Source organism: Motacilla alba, chromosome 5 (genome assembly GCF_015832195.1).
Source record: "Motacilla alba alba isolate MOTALB_02 chromosome 5, Motacilla_alba_V1.0_pri, whole genome shotgun sequence".
Taxonomy (NCBI): Eukaryota; Metazoa; Chordata; class Aves; order Passeriformes; family Motacillidae; genus Motacilla; species Motacilla alba.
Window position 1 is genome coordinate 18434204 of NC_052020.1, and position 18345 is coordinate 18452548.

Here is an 18345-nt window from a genome sequence, read left to right on the forward strand (position 1 = left end):
TTTAAAGAAAATCCTAAAAGCTAATATGTTAATTTAAACACAGACTGGTCAGTGGTCAATTAAAAAAAAAAAAAAAAAAAAAAAAAGCCAACACCAAAAACAACCCCCAAAACTCCCAGTGCCCCAGTGCATTATTTCTGCAGCTCCAAAAATAGATCACTATAAAATTGTTGCAGTAGCTTGATAAGTGCCAGGCCTGCCAGATGCAGTAAGGCTTATTTCCAAGTGTCCTTTCCCACACACTGTACCCTAATCCCCTAATCAAATAATGAGTGCCTTTTACCAGCTCCTGTGAGGATTCCCACATTTATGTAAGCATGCAGTTGCTTAAGTGTGCATCTTGGATTTTTGAGGGTTCCCACCCCAAGCATACATACACAGGTGTTCTAATAGCTATATCAGAGTAAAAATAAGCATGAAGAGGCAAAGAAAGTTAGAAATACTGGCCAGAAAACATTCAAAGTCTAATGAGAAGTTTTATATCCACCCCAAGGGTCTTTTAAACTCAGCAGGGCTCAGGAGCATCATTCACTACATTAGTAACCATCATGTACCTTATATAAAATAATAATAATAAAAAAATGGTTGTGCTAACAAGTACACTTTACTGCACTGCAGGATGTAAAAAAGATACCACACCTATAAAGCCTGGGGAAGAAAGGCATCGTGCAAAAGTTACTCCATTTGGTAGCAGCCATTTTTATTTCTGCACTTGGAAACACCATGCTCCTTTTTGAGTGAAAAAGCTTCCCTTCCCTCCCTGTATCCTTTAGAAACTGCTTGACCAAGAGCATCTCCCAGGAGGGGTTTGAGAAGGCCACGATTTTCCCACTCTGGAGCTATTTCCCATGGCTTTAGCAGTTGGCCCTTGTCATGCAGGTGCCTGGCCATGCAGCAGTGGTCCTTCTAGGCAAACTGCAATCCACCAGCCCACACGGGCAGCCTTGCTTTGCAGGCTTTCCAACAGGGTGCATTCAACTCAGTTAACATTTCCCAGCACCCAGAACCCCGAGTGACCACCAATTCCACTCACCCAAACAAACACATGAATATCTGTTAATCCCAAACAAAGTTAGTCCTGCCCTTCCTAAGGACCGACCTTTGCTATTTAACACAGGAGCATTTCATTAGAATTTTAAACTTGACTGCACCATTTGGCAACATATTCACTTCTGCTTATGCCACTTATCCTAAATTTGTAATTTGAAAACCAGATCTGCAGTACTACAACCTTCCCTCTTTCACCACTGAAACAACTCCCAGCATATGCCTTTTTCCTGGGCTAAGGATCTTTGTTTTTCTAAGGCACTTGCATGAACAAGCACACAGGTCCATTTATTTATACAGAAATAAAATCAACGTCATGACCAGGCTTGCGAGCAGTAAGAAAAATGTGATAGCTGCTAATGAGGGGACACATTGTACTATCCAATGACTGGGTTTCTTTTTTTTTTTTATGCTTTTCAGAAACCATAACATTTCTACAACTCAGTGTGTTAAGGTGGGTTACAGCAGGGATTTTTTGGTATGTTTTACAGAATTTACCTCTAAAAAGAAACCAAGGAAGGCAAATGGCCACAAGTTTTGTCACTCACCTACATAAAGCAGCAGATACATTGATGAACATTCTGTCATTAATACATAGCAAATCTAACTTTTTCTAGTATTTAAGTTGGTGTGTTTTATCCCTTTGATTCTGGAAACAAGTAAACTAATTTAAAGTTAAAAAAAAAAAAAGAGAAAGTGTACACAAATTAAGAGAAAACTGCAGAAGTTAGAAGATACATGACTTCATGCAATGATACTATGCTTCCTCCCTAGAAACACAGAATATTTCAGAAGTCATCCTTTGTTGAAATAAGCTCTTCCATACTACTGACAAAAAACCCCCAAAAACAAACCACAACAAAAAAGACACATTTAATATACTGCTAAGGTTTTAATAGGTGATCAAGAAGGTGCTGACTCAGTTTCTTCTCCAGCTACTCTTCAACAAACCTTGCTCTTGTCCACTGTGCAGCAGAGCTCTTATCCCACCAACAGGAGATTGCTTGGCATCAAGAAAGCAGATCACTTAGTACAGTTTTTACTGAGGTTAAATAGAGCCATGATGTCGACCATTGCTTTCTTGATGTTCTTCCCAAAGCGATGAGAATCCTTTAAAAACAAACAAAAACCAAAACCAAATACTTGTACTGTCCATCAACAGATATTTTTCAGGCAAAAGAAGAAACTTTCAAATATTTTGTAGTTTCAGAGCTTCTGAAATTCAGGCATCTATTTTACCATACAATGGGGATTTTGATAACAGCACTTTTAATGCTATACAGATTAATCCAGGTTTATGCTAGTACTGACCAATGAGTTCTTCATTATGCATTTACTTTCCTACAGTCAGAAATAACATCATATCCTCTTGAAATCAGATGCATGCATAGCTTTCTGCTGGGCTTTGATATTGCTTTTCCTACAAGATTTTGCAGAAGCTCATTTTCAGAAATCAAAGGCGTGTTCAGTGAGTGGATGACTAATGACCAAGAACTACAAAAAGAGCAGAAAGATTATTTCTGTTTGAGTTCCTATCAGAAATCCTGAGTCATTTGCCATTGAAAAAATAATTGGAAATGAAAATGACAACTTTCTACATGTAAACAGAACAGGAACTTGTTTTGTTTATTCTAAGCATTAGATGAATGGTACAAGAAAGAAATTAAGATTACAAATGTAAGTTATTAGCTACATTACAGGTCCTACTACAATGACCCTACTAATATCAAGGCCACACACACAAAATGGTTGCCTTTTCTGTATGGACCTTTGACTTGATTGATAAGTAAAAAGAACAGAGTGAAATTTAAAGTACAAGCTAACAGGCATCTGAAGAACAATTTCAACTATGAAAAAAACAAAGTTGTATTTCCTAATCTTTAATGATTAACCAGAAGCACCATGATCTTCTGGACAAGTTAAGGTCAAAAGAGGAAAACTAGGTCAGCTATGTAACCCTGAATGAACTCAACATATTCAGTAAGGCCACAAAAATATAAAGGGGAAGAATGAATTGAACTCAAAGCAGTCCTCCACAACAGCAGCATATTCAACATATGACATCTACTATCCTCTAATAATGGGTGTTATTTTAATAAATTTTTGATTAATTATGTTTCTTAAGCACAGATTATAATTTATGGGTCAGCTTCATTCAGTATTATTTAAACCAGGAAGGCTTAAATAGACAGCATACATTTTATTCTGTCTTTACAGCTGCAGCCTGAGACAAACCAAAACTGTAATAAGAAAAACCAAGATATGCCCATCTTTCTGCTTAGGGGACACATGTGATCATTTCGTGAGAGTTGCAGGGAACTACACATGTGTAAAGATGATCCTGGGCCACGTGTGTTCTTCATGCTTGAAAGTGTAAGTGAAATTGAACATGCTATCCTTGGTTCATGAAACTATTAAATTTATACAACTGGGGACAAAAAACTCCAACAAAGCAGCACACACTGAGAAAGAAAAAACATTATTTATATTTTAGACAATGAGTAGAACAGTTCTAGAAGCACACAGCAGAACAGATTTATTAAACCATAGCAAAGGACTGACTCTTACCGTCTCAGAACAGGATATTTTGCTGGAGACATGGAAATGGACTAAATTTTCACCCAAGATAATGTAAGAAACACCATAACCATCATCAGCCACCTAGGGGGAGAAAGAAGAGAAAAACACCTTCTAACCTTTTTCTTTCTCCTTCATTCCCAATCAACTTATGTACAATTAAGAAGTTGCTACAGTTATTTTAAAATCAGTTGCAATTTTCTCAAGTAAAATTTAAACTTCTATATTTAATGGATAATTTCTGAAGACTGGCTCCACTTAAGGAATAGCTCTAGTCTCATCTGAAGTGCATGGAAAAACCATTTTCTGAATATATGTTTGTAATATTTCTCAGCTTTATACGTTTGAAATAAAATACTTCTTCAGGTATTTTTTGGAAATAGAAAGGCAATAGGAAGTCCTGGTTTTAAGCAGCTATAGAGCTCCAGTGTTTAAGGAGCAAGGAATAAATTAGTTCAGTTGTATACTTAAACAATCAGCCTCCTGGGATCATTCTGCAGATGTAAACAAACACAGTGTAAAAGCCTTACATTATGAAAACTTGCCAAATCCAAGTTTTCCCCTGACTCCTCAGCAAACATGTAATTCTGAACACCTGTATCACGAGCAGAGGTCTGGTCCAATTTCAACATTAGTAGCATTAACTGTGCCAAGTTTCAGACTGATGTTATATTCCAACTATGCCTGGTAAACACAGATTATCCTGATGTCACCCCTCTTCATGTCTTTCCTAACTCAAAGGATCACAACCTTCCATGTCCTTGCTGCCACTGCTGCTAAACAGTCTGACAGTCTTCTCACTCTTCTCACTGCTAGTGCTACAGAGATAAACTCTACCGAATGCTTAAAAAAAACATTCAAAACCAACAAAAATCACAGGCATGGAAAGCTGATGTACTGAATCTCTGGGCTAATTCAGCAAACCAAAGCACAGTTTTTGTAAAGAAAACCAAGAGGAAAACAGTGTTAGAAATTCCTGCAGCCAAAACCTTTTTCTACTGCCTTTTGGGCTTTTGGAATACTGACTTTATAATGCCTTGAGGAAGTCAGTTTCTCAAGAATGAGCCACAGCTACGCCTCCTTGATACTGCAAGTCAAATTCATTCCAACTTCAAAAACTACTGAAAGCTGTATCAGAAACATGAGTAAATTAACATCAACAATTTACCACACCCCACATCCCATTCCCCATCTTCCAGCTTGACAAACCAGACAAAATACACTGGATTTGTCACCCTAATTTCTGTGGGGCAAAGAGCAGCTCTGTGATACCTCTCACTGTTCCTTCAATAGAAATGGTTTTTGAAAATAGATCTATTAATCTATTATAATAGCCCCATAAAGGCTGCTTAATGGCAATGGCCAAGCTCAAATACCAATAAAATACCAAAGCAAGTAAGCAGCTTGTCAAATCTCTAGCAATACACTGCTTTCTTGAAAGCCTACAGAAGCCATAGAACATGGCTGTATTCTTGACTTGGCCATTATTCACACTTATAACAAGGAGAACAATGTGAGCAGCTTAATCTGGAGGAATGTATAAACGCATTTATTCATCAAGCAGGAAATATAAGAACAAGTGAAGTATAAGTACTTTAACAAATCCCAACCTTAAAATCTAGTTTAAGTAACAAGGCATTTGTCACTGCAATAACAGCCTGATGTACAGAAGATCTGGGTACAGGCAATGTGGTAAGAACCCCAACTTTATCAGATCTCTTTGCCACGGAGCCCTGTACCACATTTCATAACTGTGTACTTCCTTAGGAATAATCCCTTCTTGTAGTGGGACACCAGAAAAAGGTGGCGCAGATTTTTCTGAGCACAGCCACATCATGGGAAAGTATTAGGTACATGCATTTAAAAGCATGAGCTGCACCTTTGATATGCAACAATGAGGGATTACAGATCTGAATTTTTCTGACTGGTGTCTTGAAAGTAAAACTCTTTTTTAGTGGGTACTTGTATTTAGGAAACATACCGGTCCAAACCCTCCACCAGAGGACAACATCTCCGGGTTCTTCTTCAAATCAATGTGCTGCTGGGGTGTCTGACTCGTTGACAGCCTCCAAGGTTCTGACAAAACCTGTATTAGAGATGAAAGAGATGCTAACAAATAGAAAGCACTGTTTAAGAACATGCAACTTTCTCAAAAACTAGTCAAGATAGCTGGTGTTATAACAAGTGTAATATTGTTTATTTAACTGTTAGAAAACACGTTATAAAGCAATATTAAGGATAACTCCCATTTCAATGGAATGAAAAACTAAGAAGCTTAAATGAACAGTTAAACTTGTCCTGATATGGAAACCATTATCATATGAGGAAGTGATGTCAATTCCCCAAAGAGAACAAAATAGAATTTCAATAGAAATGCTACTTTAAACAAGATTATCTGGTCTACAGCCTTGTAACTTACACACAAAAGGTCTTGTTTTAACAAGACAATTTTTAGTCATATTCAAATCCCAGGAAGATCCTACATCAAGATAGAAGCTTGTAAAATCTCTAACAACACATCTTGAAAGTTTGTGGAAACTGTAGAAAGTTGTTTTATTCTTGACTTAGCCACATTTAGGAGAGCAAGCAGACACACATGAGCAGGTTAATTCTGAAGCAAGGTGGAACACATTTTTTATTAACCAGAAAAAATGAACAAGTGCAGCATAATTACTTTTATAAAATCCAACCTTAAAATCTAGTTGAATTAGTAATTTTTCAGAGTAATATACAACAACATTAATGCCATATACAGCTCCTTTAACTCTTAGTAACTTAAAAGGAATTGAATTTGTCAGTTTCACAAGAAAATTCTCAGATAAAACACACAGCCTCTGCTGTACTCCCTTGAAAATGCACAAAGCAAAAAAATTTTTTTCCACACTGACTATATTTTCTCTGCAATTCTAAGTAACATGTATTATGCTAAAAAGCTCACTGAAAGCATTCTTCTAGGTCTATCAACAAATGCATACATAAAGGAAAATGAAACTAACTCAACAATTTACCTGCAGATGTTAAACAGCACCAGCTGCAAATTTACCTTTTTTCTTAGGAAAACCAGAGCTGCACACATCTCTTGAGCAGATACCACAAAACACCACCAAAGGACTATTTACAGTAATGAAGAGTTACTAATAGAAGTCACCTACTTCCTTGAGGAAAGGAGAATCCACAGCGAGGTACTTGGACACGACGTAGAGGCAGAAGAGGTGGCGGTCAATGCCCGACCCAGTCATGGCAAGGCGATACAAGTGCTGATGTTTGTCAGCTGCCTGCCGGAAGAACTTCAGCGTATTTTCTCTCTAACAAATAAAAAAAGATGAAGAAAACTCAGTTAAGTGAACTGCATCAAGGATGAAGGTGCAGAAACTAAGTTACAGCAATGACTCTCAAGCCTTGAGCACTTCAAGGTCAAGTACAAGACAAGTGACCTCAAACAATGTCCCCTGGCTTTTCAACCTCATGTATTTAATTTCAGCTATTAGCAAGTGTCTGCTATTACCTGCTGTAAACTGCATAAAGAAAACAAATTTTTATTTTAAGTGTTATCTAACCCTACAATCAAACATGATTACAACTCAAGTTTAATGCATTATTTATAGTTTCGATAGATACTGGTCTTAAAGAGTTATAGAGAGCAAATCCCAACGTGATTTAAGAAAACAAACTGCCAGAGCTATTTTAGAAGGCAAAATGCCAACACTGAAGGTACAGAGGTCCATAAATGCTGGTCATCAAAATCAACATATAAGAGCAACCACTTCCTTCCTGTGAATTATTCTTGCTTCCCTGTCAGAAAGGAAAGCTTAACTGGTATGAGATTAGTTGTTCTACAAATCTGTGTTTGAGTTTTACAAGTCACAAAAATTTCACACGTAATCACAGTTTCCTGGAGTTCAGAAACAGGTAAATAAGGGTATACTTGCTTAAGTTCTGCCATTCTTTTTTGGTATGGCCCAGAATTTCTGCTTAATTGACAGAAAACATGGACAATTACCTTAAGTAGCTCTTCCTTCTGAAAAACACCGCATCACTCTAAATGCTTAAAAACTATTTGGGGACTTACATGGTTGTCTAGTGGCAACTCATGTGCCTTATGAATTATCACAGAATCATCGGTTGGCTGGGTTGGAAGGGACCTTTAAGATCATCTCACTCTAACTTCCCTGCCACGGGCAGGGACATCTTCCACTAGACCGGGTTGCTCAGAGCTCCACCCAGCCTGGCCTTGAACACTGCCAGGCATGGGGCATCCACAGCTTCTCTGAGCAACCTGTCCCAGCACCTCACCACCCTCACAGGGAAGAATTTATTCCTAAAAACCGATCCAAACCCACTCTCCCAATTGTATAGGGCACCAACACCATGAACTTACACTTTCAGTGGGGTCTTCCATGGCTTGGACAAAACGACAGGACTCCACCGTGCACGATCGAACCGTCTCGGTCCTGCCTTCTCGGAACAGGCGTGTCATGGACGCTTCATACGTTAAAGAAAACTTTCCCATGTCCTTGAAAAAGGGAAAAATAAGAACTTAAAGGTTTAGATAGACTTGGCCCCTCTTTCCTAATCAACAGTCCAAGCTAAGCACACAGGCTATGAATAACTCCACAAATTAAACTCAACATTAAAGTTTTCAGTAGCCCACCATTAGCCCCCTTACCCGAAGATAATAAAGGCAAAAATAAGATTAGTAGCAGGATTCCATAAACAATAACAGAACAACCAGACTAGCAAGGACTACTCTCTGCATTTCATATTCAATCCTCTTCAGTTTATAAGAGAAGCTGAATGTTGCTACACTGGTCTTTTATGACAGCACATTAGAGGAAAGGAGAACTAACAGAAGAAATTACACGTAGGCATTTCTGTTAATCCTCTTAGGGAGTGTCCACGACTACTGCATCCTGTGTGAGTCTAATCTAGAAGGTAAGTTTAGCATTGTTTAGATTATAAACACAGCTACTAGAAGTTTTGTATGTTCTTTCTCGTCCAAAATGCCTAGGGGCAGACCAACTAAGCAGAAGAGAAAAATTCAGAAATATATCAATAAGTGAACTATTGTAGAATTGATTTCCAGCCAGTAATCTGCTTAGGGTTTGTATCAATTTGCATTGAATGTCTTTAACAACCTTGTACAAGCAGTGCAAGATTACCCTACACAGTCACATGTTTTAGTCACAGACACGTTACACCCAGCCTAACGAGGTGCTGCAAGGCAGAAACATCTGTTCTTACCCGGTAGTGAGCGAGCTGCAGGGCAAGCTGCACAAAGGCATCAGGGCTGGTTTTCACTTTCTTTATTAGACCTTTCCCAAAAGCATCAAAACAAAATGAACAGAAGTCCACATCATCTGCTAGAGCTACAGCAGTGCTCAGAGACTTCTCAATCACTTCTTGGCACTTAAACAAACAAACAAACAAACAACTGTATGTATATAAACATGCATTCATGGTATTTGAGAGAACTATTAAAAAAGTACAAGTATTTTTAACTGTTAAACAGGAAATGCTCGCCTTTATGCATGCAGGAACATCATTAGCTAAATAATTTCCCTTTAGAGAAAGAAAAGAAGCTATTTTTGCTAGAAAGCTAAAATTAAAAAAGCTAATATAAATGTATTAAGCCAGTACACATCCAAAAATAACTCTTAAAAACCCCACCAGCATTAAAACTGTTCAGATCAGGAGAATATAAAAGAATGGCCTACAGTTTCAGAATGGCATTAGTAGTGTGGCTTCCAAGCTTCCATACATGCTTAATTAAATAAATCACCAACCATTAGCTTTTTATTCAAAATTAAAATCCAAATAGGTGGTGGCAGTTTTTCTAGAAACTCAGGCAAAAAAAAAACCCAAAACAACTTAGAAAAATCAAATCTTATTAGATGAACTATGAGCACAAAAAAAAAGCTATTCTAGAGGAACTATTAGACAAGAGTATTTGTTGTGACAACAGTAATGAAACCTTACCAAGTAAATGTTTATTTTAATACAGTCACTATTTAAAAGAGGTGGCCACTAATTTTGGACATATTGCCAACCAAGAAAGCTTCTAGTAAAATGTTGGCATTTCCCAGTCAGAATTTCTAAAGATTGACATCAAAATCCCCTGATTTCTAAGCAAACTGAGCAATGGCTACACATGAGGTATACAACCTACAGGACTCAAAGGAATTCAAAACTGATTTATGGGGTATCAATAATTACATAAATTATTTGACCACTGGGGAAAAGAGGCGTTTCTTCCTCATACCACTAAATCTTCTGAACTTACTTCTTCTGGAATTTCCCATTGCAGTTTGGTAGGAATGGGAATGTTCGGATTGGGATCTCCTCTGCAATGTCCATCTACTGAATAGCCCAGTTCAAGATACTCAGTTGCCATCACATTCTGCAAACAATGATACTTCTTCAGAATTGCAACACATTACTTACTGCCATGGAATTAGGGTTTCATTGTGAAAGCAATATAACCTATTTTCACTACACAGTGAAATAAAATATACATGAAATAAAATATACAATCAATTTCCAAATATTGAAAACAACTGTAAGTGAAGTCCCCAGTGCTACAAGAAGAACACCAGATGTGCACCAAACACTTATTCAATTACACTGGTGCTTTTTGTTAGATGCTACTGATTGAATGAAAACCTTTTCAATTCAAAACCCACCTCAAACTAAGCAGAAGCAAAAAACTGAACTCAGACTTCACCATCATTGTTCAATTTAGATTCTAGAGAATTTCTTCAAGTTTGTTATTTGTCAGAACTTATTCATCAAGGAATGATTTATTTCAGAGTAAGCGCAAATCCCTGCAAGAACTGAATTATTTTTAAGATTTGTATCTCTTTCAAAATTGCAGTTTATTTTACATGTGCACTAGAGCTCTTGCGTGGGAAAGAAGCGTGTTTCCAAGATGAACAACACAACTTGAACAGACATAAAAGGCCCTGTCCTATAAGATATTAAGCATCCTCCATGTTAAAAAAAAATTAAGAAACAACAAACCCACATACAAACATAAAGAACTACCAAAAGATTTGAATCTGCTCAATATGGAAAGAAAAAGTTTGATTATTTATTTCTAATCTCTTATTTTAAGTTCATTTTCTCATTTCACTTACTGGTCAGAACATGACAACTATGAAATAAAGCTTAATCCATTCAATTCCAAAAACAAACAATCTGTAACGAGCTAACAACAGACAACTTTCTAGAAAATTAAATCTTGTTTCAGTAATCTTAATTCTTAGCAGAAAATGTATCAACTAATATTAAGGACAGACCCCTCTTTCATTGAGGTAGTCTACACTGCACTGTCATGTCACTCTCAAATCAGTCTGGCCTTTGTTCTTCCCTGGGTACAGAATGCAATGAGGCTTTTTTTTGTTGTTGTTGTTCTTATACACATGGAAACACTTCTACAACAAAACTCAGAAATTACTTGGGGGACCAGTTAGACTCAAGACCCATTTGCACAAATATATACAAAATCAAAATTAAATAACATTTTTGAAATAGTTTTAATTGATTTGAGTCACACAACTGTTTGTAGGTTTAAGCCTCAAAATGAAAAAAGGAAAAAAATCAAATAGGATTTCAAGAATTAAACTAAGCATATGATGAATGCAAAGCAAAGTGAATTTATTGCATTAATTGCAAATAAATACAAGAGATAATGTCAACAGCCTATCAGTCTGCATCTTAGCAAACAGTACTTAGACAAAAAGGTAAACTGTGTATAATTTTTTAAATTTTAAAAGTAAGCATGGGAGTTTTATAGCACAAGAAAACTTAAGAGCTTCAGGAGAATGTACCTACAAAAAATACAATGCCATATCAAAGAGGCAATAATCTGTGGATTTAAAGCATTAAAGAAAAGGTAGCTGGGGAGCTGTATCACTTTTCTGTGAAGACATCTAAGCTCACTGAAATGCTGTCCTTCAAAAAATAGCAGTTTCTTAAGCAAGGGTTTGAGATCTTTTTGAAATTCTAAGTTGCTGCAGATAGAGGCCCCAGGTCACCCATCAGCAATGCGAATGCAAGGGATTGAAAGTAGCTGCTGACCTTCAGGGCTGCTTTAAGCCCCTATCACATTATCTTCTGCATTAGCTCTTTGTGCCAAACACCTACCTCCCACAGGTGTCCAACAATAGGAGCATCTGCCCAGGAGTGCTCTGCATTCAGACCTATTCTGCCATTTTTGAATATTATAAGAGTGAACGTCTTATCAAACCATCTACAAAAGAAATCAAGATTTCTTTATGGTTTTGTACATTTCAAAAGCATTTTTGTATTGTAACTTCCTCCCTCTTTAAAATTCACATTCAAATGCACTAGAACTTATCCTTTTTTCATGAGACCATTTAAATAAATAGACAGAAATTTGAACCTCATAAAGTACAACAAGGTTAACTACAAGGCCCTGCACCTGGATCAAGACAATGCCCCGTTCAACAGACTGATGGATTAATGGATTTAGCAGCTCTGCAGAGAAGGACTCAGGGATGAAAAGTTCATCGTGAGCTGGCAAGGTGCACTTGCAGCCCAGAAAGCCAATCATGTCCTGGGCTGCTTAAGAAGCAGCATGGCCAGAAGGGTGAGGGAGGGGATTCTGCCTCTTTACTCCTCTCTGGTGAGATCCCACCTAGAGAGCTGAGCTGTGTCCAGCTCTGAGGGTCTCAGCACAAGAAGGACATGGAACTGTTAGCTGGGTCACAGGAGAGTCATGAAAATGGCAAGAGTGCTGGAATACTTCTCATGTGAAGAAAGGGTGAGAGTTGGGCTTGTTGCTCAGTCTGGAAAAGGCTCTGGGAACACCTTCTTGCAGCCCTTCAATATATAAAGAGAGCTTATAAGAAAAACTGAGAAAGACTTTTTATCATGGCTCATAGTGACAGGATATGGGGCAACAGATATAAACTGAAAGATGGCAAATTTAGATGTGTTATAATGGAGAAATATTTCTTTACAGTGGGCTGGTGAGACACTGGCACAGATTGTCCAGAGAAGTTGTGGATGCCTTGTCATTGCAGATGTTCAAGGTCAGGTTGTACTGGGCTTTGAGCAATCTGATGTAGTGAAAGTTGTCCCTTTCTGTTGCAAAGGGGGTTGGAACTAGATGAAGGTCCCTCTAACCCAAACCCTTCTGTGATTCTATGGAATTTATCAACTTAAAAGTCATCATTAATTCATATGTATTAGCCAAATTCTAAAAAAAGGAAAGCATTTTCCACAGCATCAATACTGCACCTGTCATAACATTTGCCATGTATCAATGATTTTGCATATGCATCCAGTGACCTCACTGGGTCCTCCTTCTTGTAGCCCTGCTCCATGTCATCCAATGTCACAAAAAATGCTGCTTTCTCAACAGCATCTAAGGACTGCTTGTTCTTTCCACGGCTAAAATAAGCCTGACGAGCCTTAGCCCATGGCACTCTGTAAAAGAAAAAAAATTGGTTTATAGCCAGATTACATAAATTTGTCAGTGTTTGATTATCTTTAAAATCACTATGAGACATTCCTCCTACTTCTGTGGAATTTGACACAGCTGCTTTCTTTGCATTTAAACTACGAGAGCTGTGAAAAGCTCTGACGATACTTGTACAGTGGAATCCTAGGAACCACTCAACTCATCATCACACACCTGCAAAACTTCGTCCTCAGAAATTCAACATTTCTGCTCATGCAATGCCTACAGCATAGATCATCTTCACTTAAAACTAAACAAAAGAAAGTGTCTATTACAAGGAAGAGGACAACAGTAAAAATAATAATCTGCATACAGGATTGCCACTGCAAAATTTTTTTAACTCCACACAATTACACAAGTGACTGACAAGTTACACACCATCAATATACAAAATCAGTGACCACGGTATAAACAACTAACTGCAGACTATTTTAAAATTCTAAAGCCAATATTCAGTGATTATGTTATGTAATGATTTCTAAATACTAAACTTATTTAAAAAGTAATAACCACCATACCTATCTCCAGCAGTAAGAGCTGCAAGTTTCTCTTCACCAGGCTGAGGTTCTGAATCATCCTCAAGAATCCTCTGTATTTGCTGTTCAATTTCTCGGGGTCTCAACAATCTGCCATCGTGGTACAGCCACACTTTGAAGTAACGGCCCTTGTGATACACAACAATGTGTTTGCTGTCTTTCACATGCTGGAGGATATCTAGAAATGTAACCACTTAGGTGAACACAAAGCTGAAGTCTCAAAACACTAATGCACTAAATAACTTCAGATACCTATTGCATGCACTACAAGTTATTTCAGCACCCCATGGTATTTCATCACAAAGATGCCCACATGAAACAGTCAAATAACCAGATCTGACAATCATTTGCACATACAGCACCACCAGCTCCACCCTGGAGACCACTATCAAGCAACTAAATCAATATTTCTGTATCTGAAAAATGAGCACTAGTTGTGTAGCCTGGTGAAGCAGTCAGCAAAGAACATGCTAGATGAGTAACAGGAAAGGTATTTTTAAATAATTTGCACTCAGGTCCTAGACAACTCATGCAGAATCTTAAGAAACTCACAATTTATACCATCAGCTTTTGTTTACATTTGTCTTGGCAGATGCAAAGTGAATATTCCATATATGGCCAAAATGTGTAATGTTATGTGAAGCAGAAAACTAGCCCACATTTTTTTCCTCATTTTACTAGTTTCTTGGCTTAACTGGGATAAACCTAAATTTAGTCATGAAGGCATTGTATCAAACCACAGGTGAAGTCATTTACTCCATAGCATGCTTTGTCAAAAATCATGACTATTTAACAACTGCTCAAGTGACAGGATACAATGTTTATCAAGATTTTATCACAAATTATTAGGAAAACTGTTTTTTTCCTTTTTTTTTTTTTCTTTAGGAGCTGTAATATACATAAAATAATTGAAATCAGGGGACAAGGAGTCAAGCTGCTCATGAGAATGTGTGAAAAATGGTTTTGGAACTCACTTAGACATATACAGAATGACACAATTGTTTTTCCTTTTAAAAAAACAGAAACAAAGCAAAATGGAAAAAGTGTAATAGGAAATGTGAAAAGCCTAGGAGAAAAATACAGTAATTATTATATTGACTGTAGTTTAATTTGAGAGACTTTAAATGGGAGAAACTGAAGAGAACCACTAAGATACACAGGATGTATTTTAATCAGGTGCCAGTTAGAATGAGCTACTTCTACACTTCTCTGCAAAACTCATTTTAGACTGAAAGAATGCAAACTGTTTGTACCTTTTATTTTATTGACAACAGGGAAGGGGCAAGGGTTGCACTCTCAGTACTTGAAGTATTGCAGTCTTCTAAATAATAGTAGCTCATAGACTAAAGTTGTCCAAGGGAGATTAAAAAACCTGCTCGTCTATTTAAGCTACTGGTTATGACACGGAGTAATGACACCAGGGATGTCCTTTCCTTCAGTTTGCAGATAAAGCTGTCTGAGACATAGCTTGAAAAAAAACTCCTCAACAATCTAGCAAAGGCCAGCAGCAGAACTGAAAGCAAAGTCCTTATCTGACACATGCACCTACTGCTTTATCCACTATCCAATGCCACTTCTCCCTCTTATCCAGCTTCTTACAGAAAATGTCAGCCTCCAGCAGGGAAGAGTGGGCAGATCCCTGCATCTGTTTAGAAACTCTTTGTTTAGAATTCTGTAGTTGAGTGGGAGTAACAAGTCTGAAGGCAGTTTGAAATATTAGAGTGAGTTACAGGCCTCACAGAAAGCAAAAAAAACCCCCATCCTGTCTTCAAGTGGCAGCCCGTACGCGCATTCCCAATGGAGGTGACTAAACAATAACTCCTGCTTGTGTTTCACTGTCATCCTGCCACAATGATGCACTGTTGGGTAAACAGGTGAAATCAGTTCTAACAGGCTCTTCAGCATATGACATGATCAGAGAAGCCTAGACACAGCTTAAGCTTTCGTAGAAAAACACACCAGCACAAGTCTCCACTAAAATCGGCTGCAAAGCTCTCAAAGAGTAGGGAAGTGAGTAGCAATGTTTTCTTCCACCTGCTGATTACAAATGATAAATTCTTCTAGATGCAATCTGACTCCACTTACAATGACAAAACTTAGGAAAACAATAAAAGGCAACAAAAAAATTTGCTACTTTTAATATTAAAAGATCTCAAAAATCATCTTGATCTTGAAAAAATATAAGACTACTTATTTATAAATTCAAAAAAAAAAACCCAAAAAACCACTGAAAAAGCTTCAAGATGTCCCTAAAATGAAAAACATCTAGGAACTCTGCAGCAATCCATTACATTCTGAGTCTTGGAACACAGTATTGATGTACACTTATAGTAGAGTCAGATCTTTATCTGGAAAACCAGATTTTTAGTAGAAAAGACACCAAGCCCTGAATTCCATCAAGGTGCTTATTCTCCTTGGCTGGCCTTGCTTACCTGATTCCTCTCCCGGGATACGGGAAGTATTGAACATCCTTTCCCACTGAGCTGAGCAGAGTGGAACAGTGGATCCCATCAAAAGAATCTGTGAAGCAAACGTAGTACATGAAATGTCATTTTGCATATACAATCAGAAAATTAAAAAGTAAAGGGAAAACCCCAAGATCTGGGGTTAAACAAAGGCTTCAGAAGAGTAAGATTTCTAATACATTAATGCCGTGTTGAGTTTTTTCCTCCCTGTTCATGGTCTTTCCTTAAACTACATGTGGAATATTCCATGGACATTCCAGAACCATTATTTTTTTCCCCTTCTACCAAAAACTCACCCTCCATGAGGGAGGACTGAAGCTAGCTAGCACCTGAAATCCAAAGAATTCTCCATGGGTGTTCTGGATGCAAAACTTACACATGCAGCATGCATTACCCCTTAATTCATTCTTTTAAGCTATTTATGGCTGTGTAGGAACAAAAGTTCACACTTCTCAGATTTGTAGGTGCATACAATTAATCATATCCCTTCAATGATCTTGAAAAAAACTACTTAATTGTTTCCACAGTCTTTGTTTACTACAATACACAGCCATTGGATAGTACAGAAACTCAAATGGGATTTGCCTATCTTTGCTACCTAGGAATTAGTGTAACACAGGATGCTATCACCATATTAAGCTGGCCCACTCTTGGTGTCAAGTGGCCTCCAGACCTTTATCCCAACCATCCTGTATTGTACCATACAATTCTGTATTTTTGATGGTTGCTAGTTTCTGCCCATGTGCAATTCAAGTGATAGCCAAGATGATTTGGACCACAAAAATTCGTAACACTAAGACATTCCTCTCCTCTCCCATACTGAAAACTGGTCAGCTTTTCACAGATTGTGCTGGAAAAAGATCAAAAGCCACTTAAGCTGATATACATACTGGCTTGATTTCTTGTCTGTCCAGTTTTTTCCGATAGAGCAGGATGGCATGGATAACATTACCAGCTCTAGCTGCCTGCACGGTTGTGGGATATAAAGAAAGGAAGTCCTGCAAAGTAGATAAGAATCGTAAGTTAATGATTACCAGGCTACATTAAAAAAACCCAAGGCTGATAGTACTTCTCATCCATGTACTTAAATGTTTATTCTGGACAATGTAGAAAAGGCTTTAAAATTTGTGAAGTGCACAAGTGCAGTGAGCTGATGAAACTTTTCAGTAGTCATCAGTAGTCACAATCTCCTTAAACATTATTAATCATTTAAGTAGAAAAGACAGGGCTACATAAAACTTGATCCAAGACCATCATATTTCTTTTTTCCTTTTTATTTCCAATCTTTTACAATTTTCCTTCCTGTACATACATTTGCTAGTAGGAGCACACGCCTCCTTCAGCTGTGTTACCTATGAAGTTTTACATGGAGCTTTTGGAAGATTGCTCTTCACAGTAAGGACAAAACTGTTTAAGTCATTACTGCATGAGTTTGCCAAAGTGGCAGCTGTGCTAGGGCTGTTAAGATAGGTCTATGTGTCACATACTTAAGTATGTGATGTACTTGAAGGTACCTGAAGGTGCTGGCTGCAGGTTATACCAGAAGAAAGAAAAACAAAGGTTACATCCTCAGTGGCAATAGATTTCTAAGCAGAAAGACACCATGAAGTAAGATGCCCGCCAGAAATGTTACAGTTTCCATGCAACATAAGGTGTTTAAAGGATTTACCCACCATTGCAAAATAGTTGCTATTAACCATGATTGGTCCACGTCCTCTAAGGTAGATATATTCTTCCCACCAATCACTAACCTGCAGCAGGAAGGAAAAACAAAAGCAGTAAAATCTCATCTTTTCCACAGTTTGTCTTCTATGTTGATGGCTCCACAAGACAACATTCCAACCAGAAGTGGGAAGGAAACTGCTAGCACTTAAATAGACAATAATCCCTGCCCTGCTAATTTCTATCAGACTTCAGGGAAAACAGGGAAAAAAGGGTGAGAGAACTAAATGAAATTCAGCTATATCTCTCTGATAAGGTTTCAAGAAGTCATGGTCTCCACATAATATTTAAAATGTATCGGATATCCTGAATGCTTTACAGCCTTTGCCAGGACAGGTTAGGCTACCTGGGTATGTTAGATAATATATGAAGAAGGAATTAACATTACAGTTCATACTATGATGTTGAGGGTAGAATTTTATTTTATTTTAGGTAAGAAAAAAAAAAGAAAAAAAAAGAAAAGACAGCTTAACTCAATTGATACAGTTCTTCATTTTTCTTATATTTGCCTCAG

The 18345-nt window shown here is 37.5% G+C and overlaps 1 protein-coding gene across 4 annotated transcripts in view; it reads right to left on the reverse strand.

Moving 5' to 3' along the window:
- Positions 1 to 740: 740 nt before the first annotated feature.
- The window catches only part of CPT1A (carnitine palmitoyltransferase 1A), a 37256-nt gene continuing 19651 nt past the window's right edge, over positions 741 to 18345 (reverse strand). For all 4 annotated transcript variants that reach the window (XM_038137657.1, XM_038137659.1, XM_038137658.1 and 1 more), the window contains 13 exons: positions 17783 to 17860; positions 17000 to 17107; positions 16077 to 16164; positions 13627 to 13822; positions 12886 to 13074; positions 11767 to 11872; positions 9905 to 10021; positions 8866 to 9030; positions 8003 to 8137; positions 6777 to 6929; positions 5606 to 5710; positions 3616 to 3708; positions 741 to 2157 (listed from right to left, as the gene is read on the reverse strand). In XM_038137657.1, the coding sequence (XP_037993585.1) occupies positions 2071 to 2157; positions 3616 to 3708; positions 5606 to 5710; positions 6777 to 6929; positions 8003 to 8137; positions 8866 to 9030; positions 9905 to 10021; positions 11767 to 11872; positions 12886 to 13074; positions 13627 to 13822; positions 16077 to 16164; positions 17000 to 17107; positions 17783 to 17860 (1620 nt within the window). In that variant the 3' untranslated portion in view covers positions 741 to 2070. The remainder of the gene's footprint in view (positions 2158 to 3615; positions 3709 to 5605; positions 5711 to 6776; positions 6930 to 8002; positions 8138 to 8865; positions 9031 to 9904; positions 10022 to 11766; positions 11873 to 12885; positions 13075 to 13626; positions 13823 to 16076; positions 16165 to 16999; positions 17108 to 17782; positions 17861 to 18345) is intronic.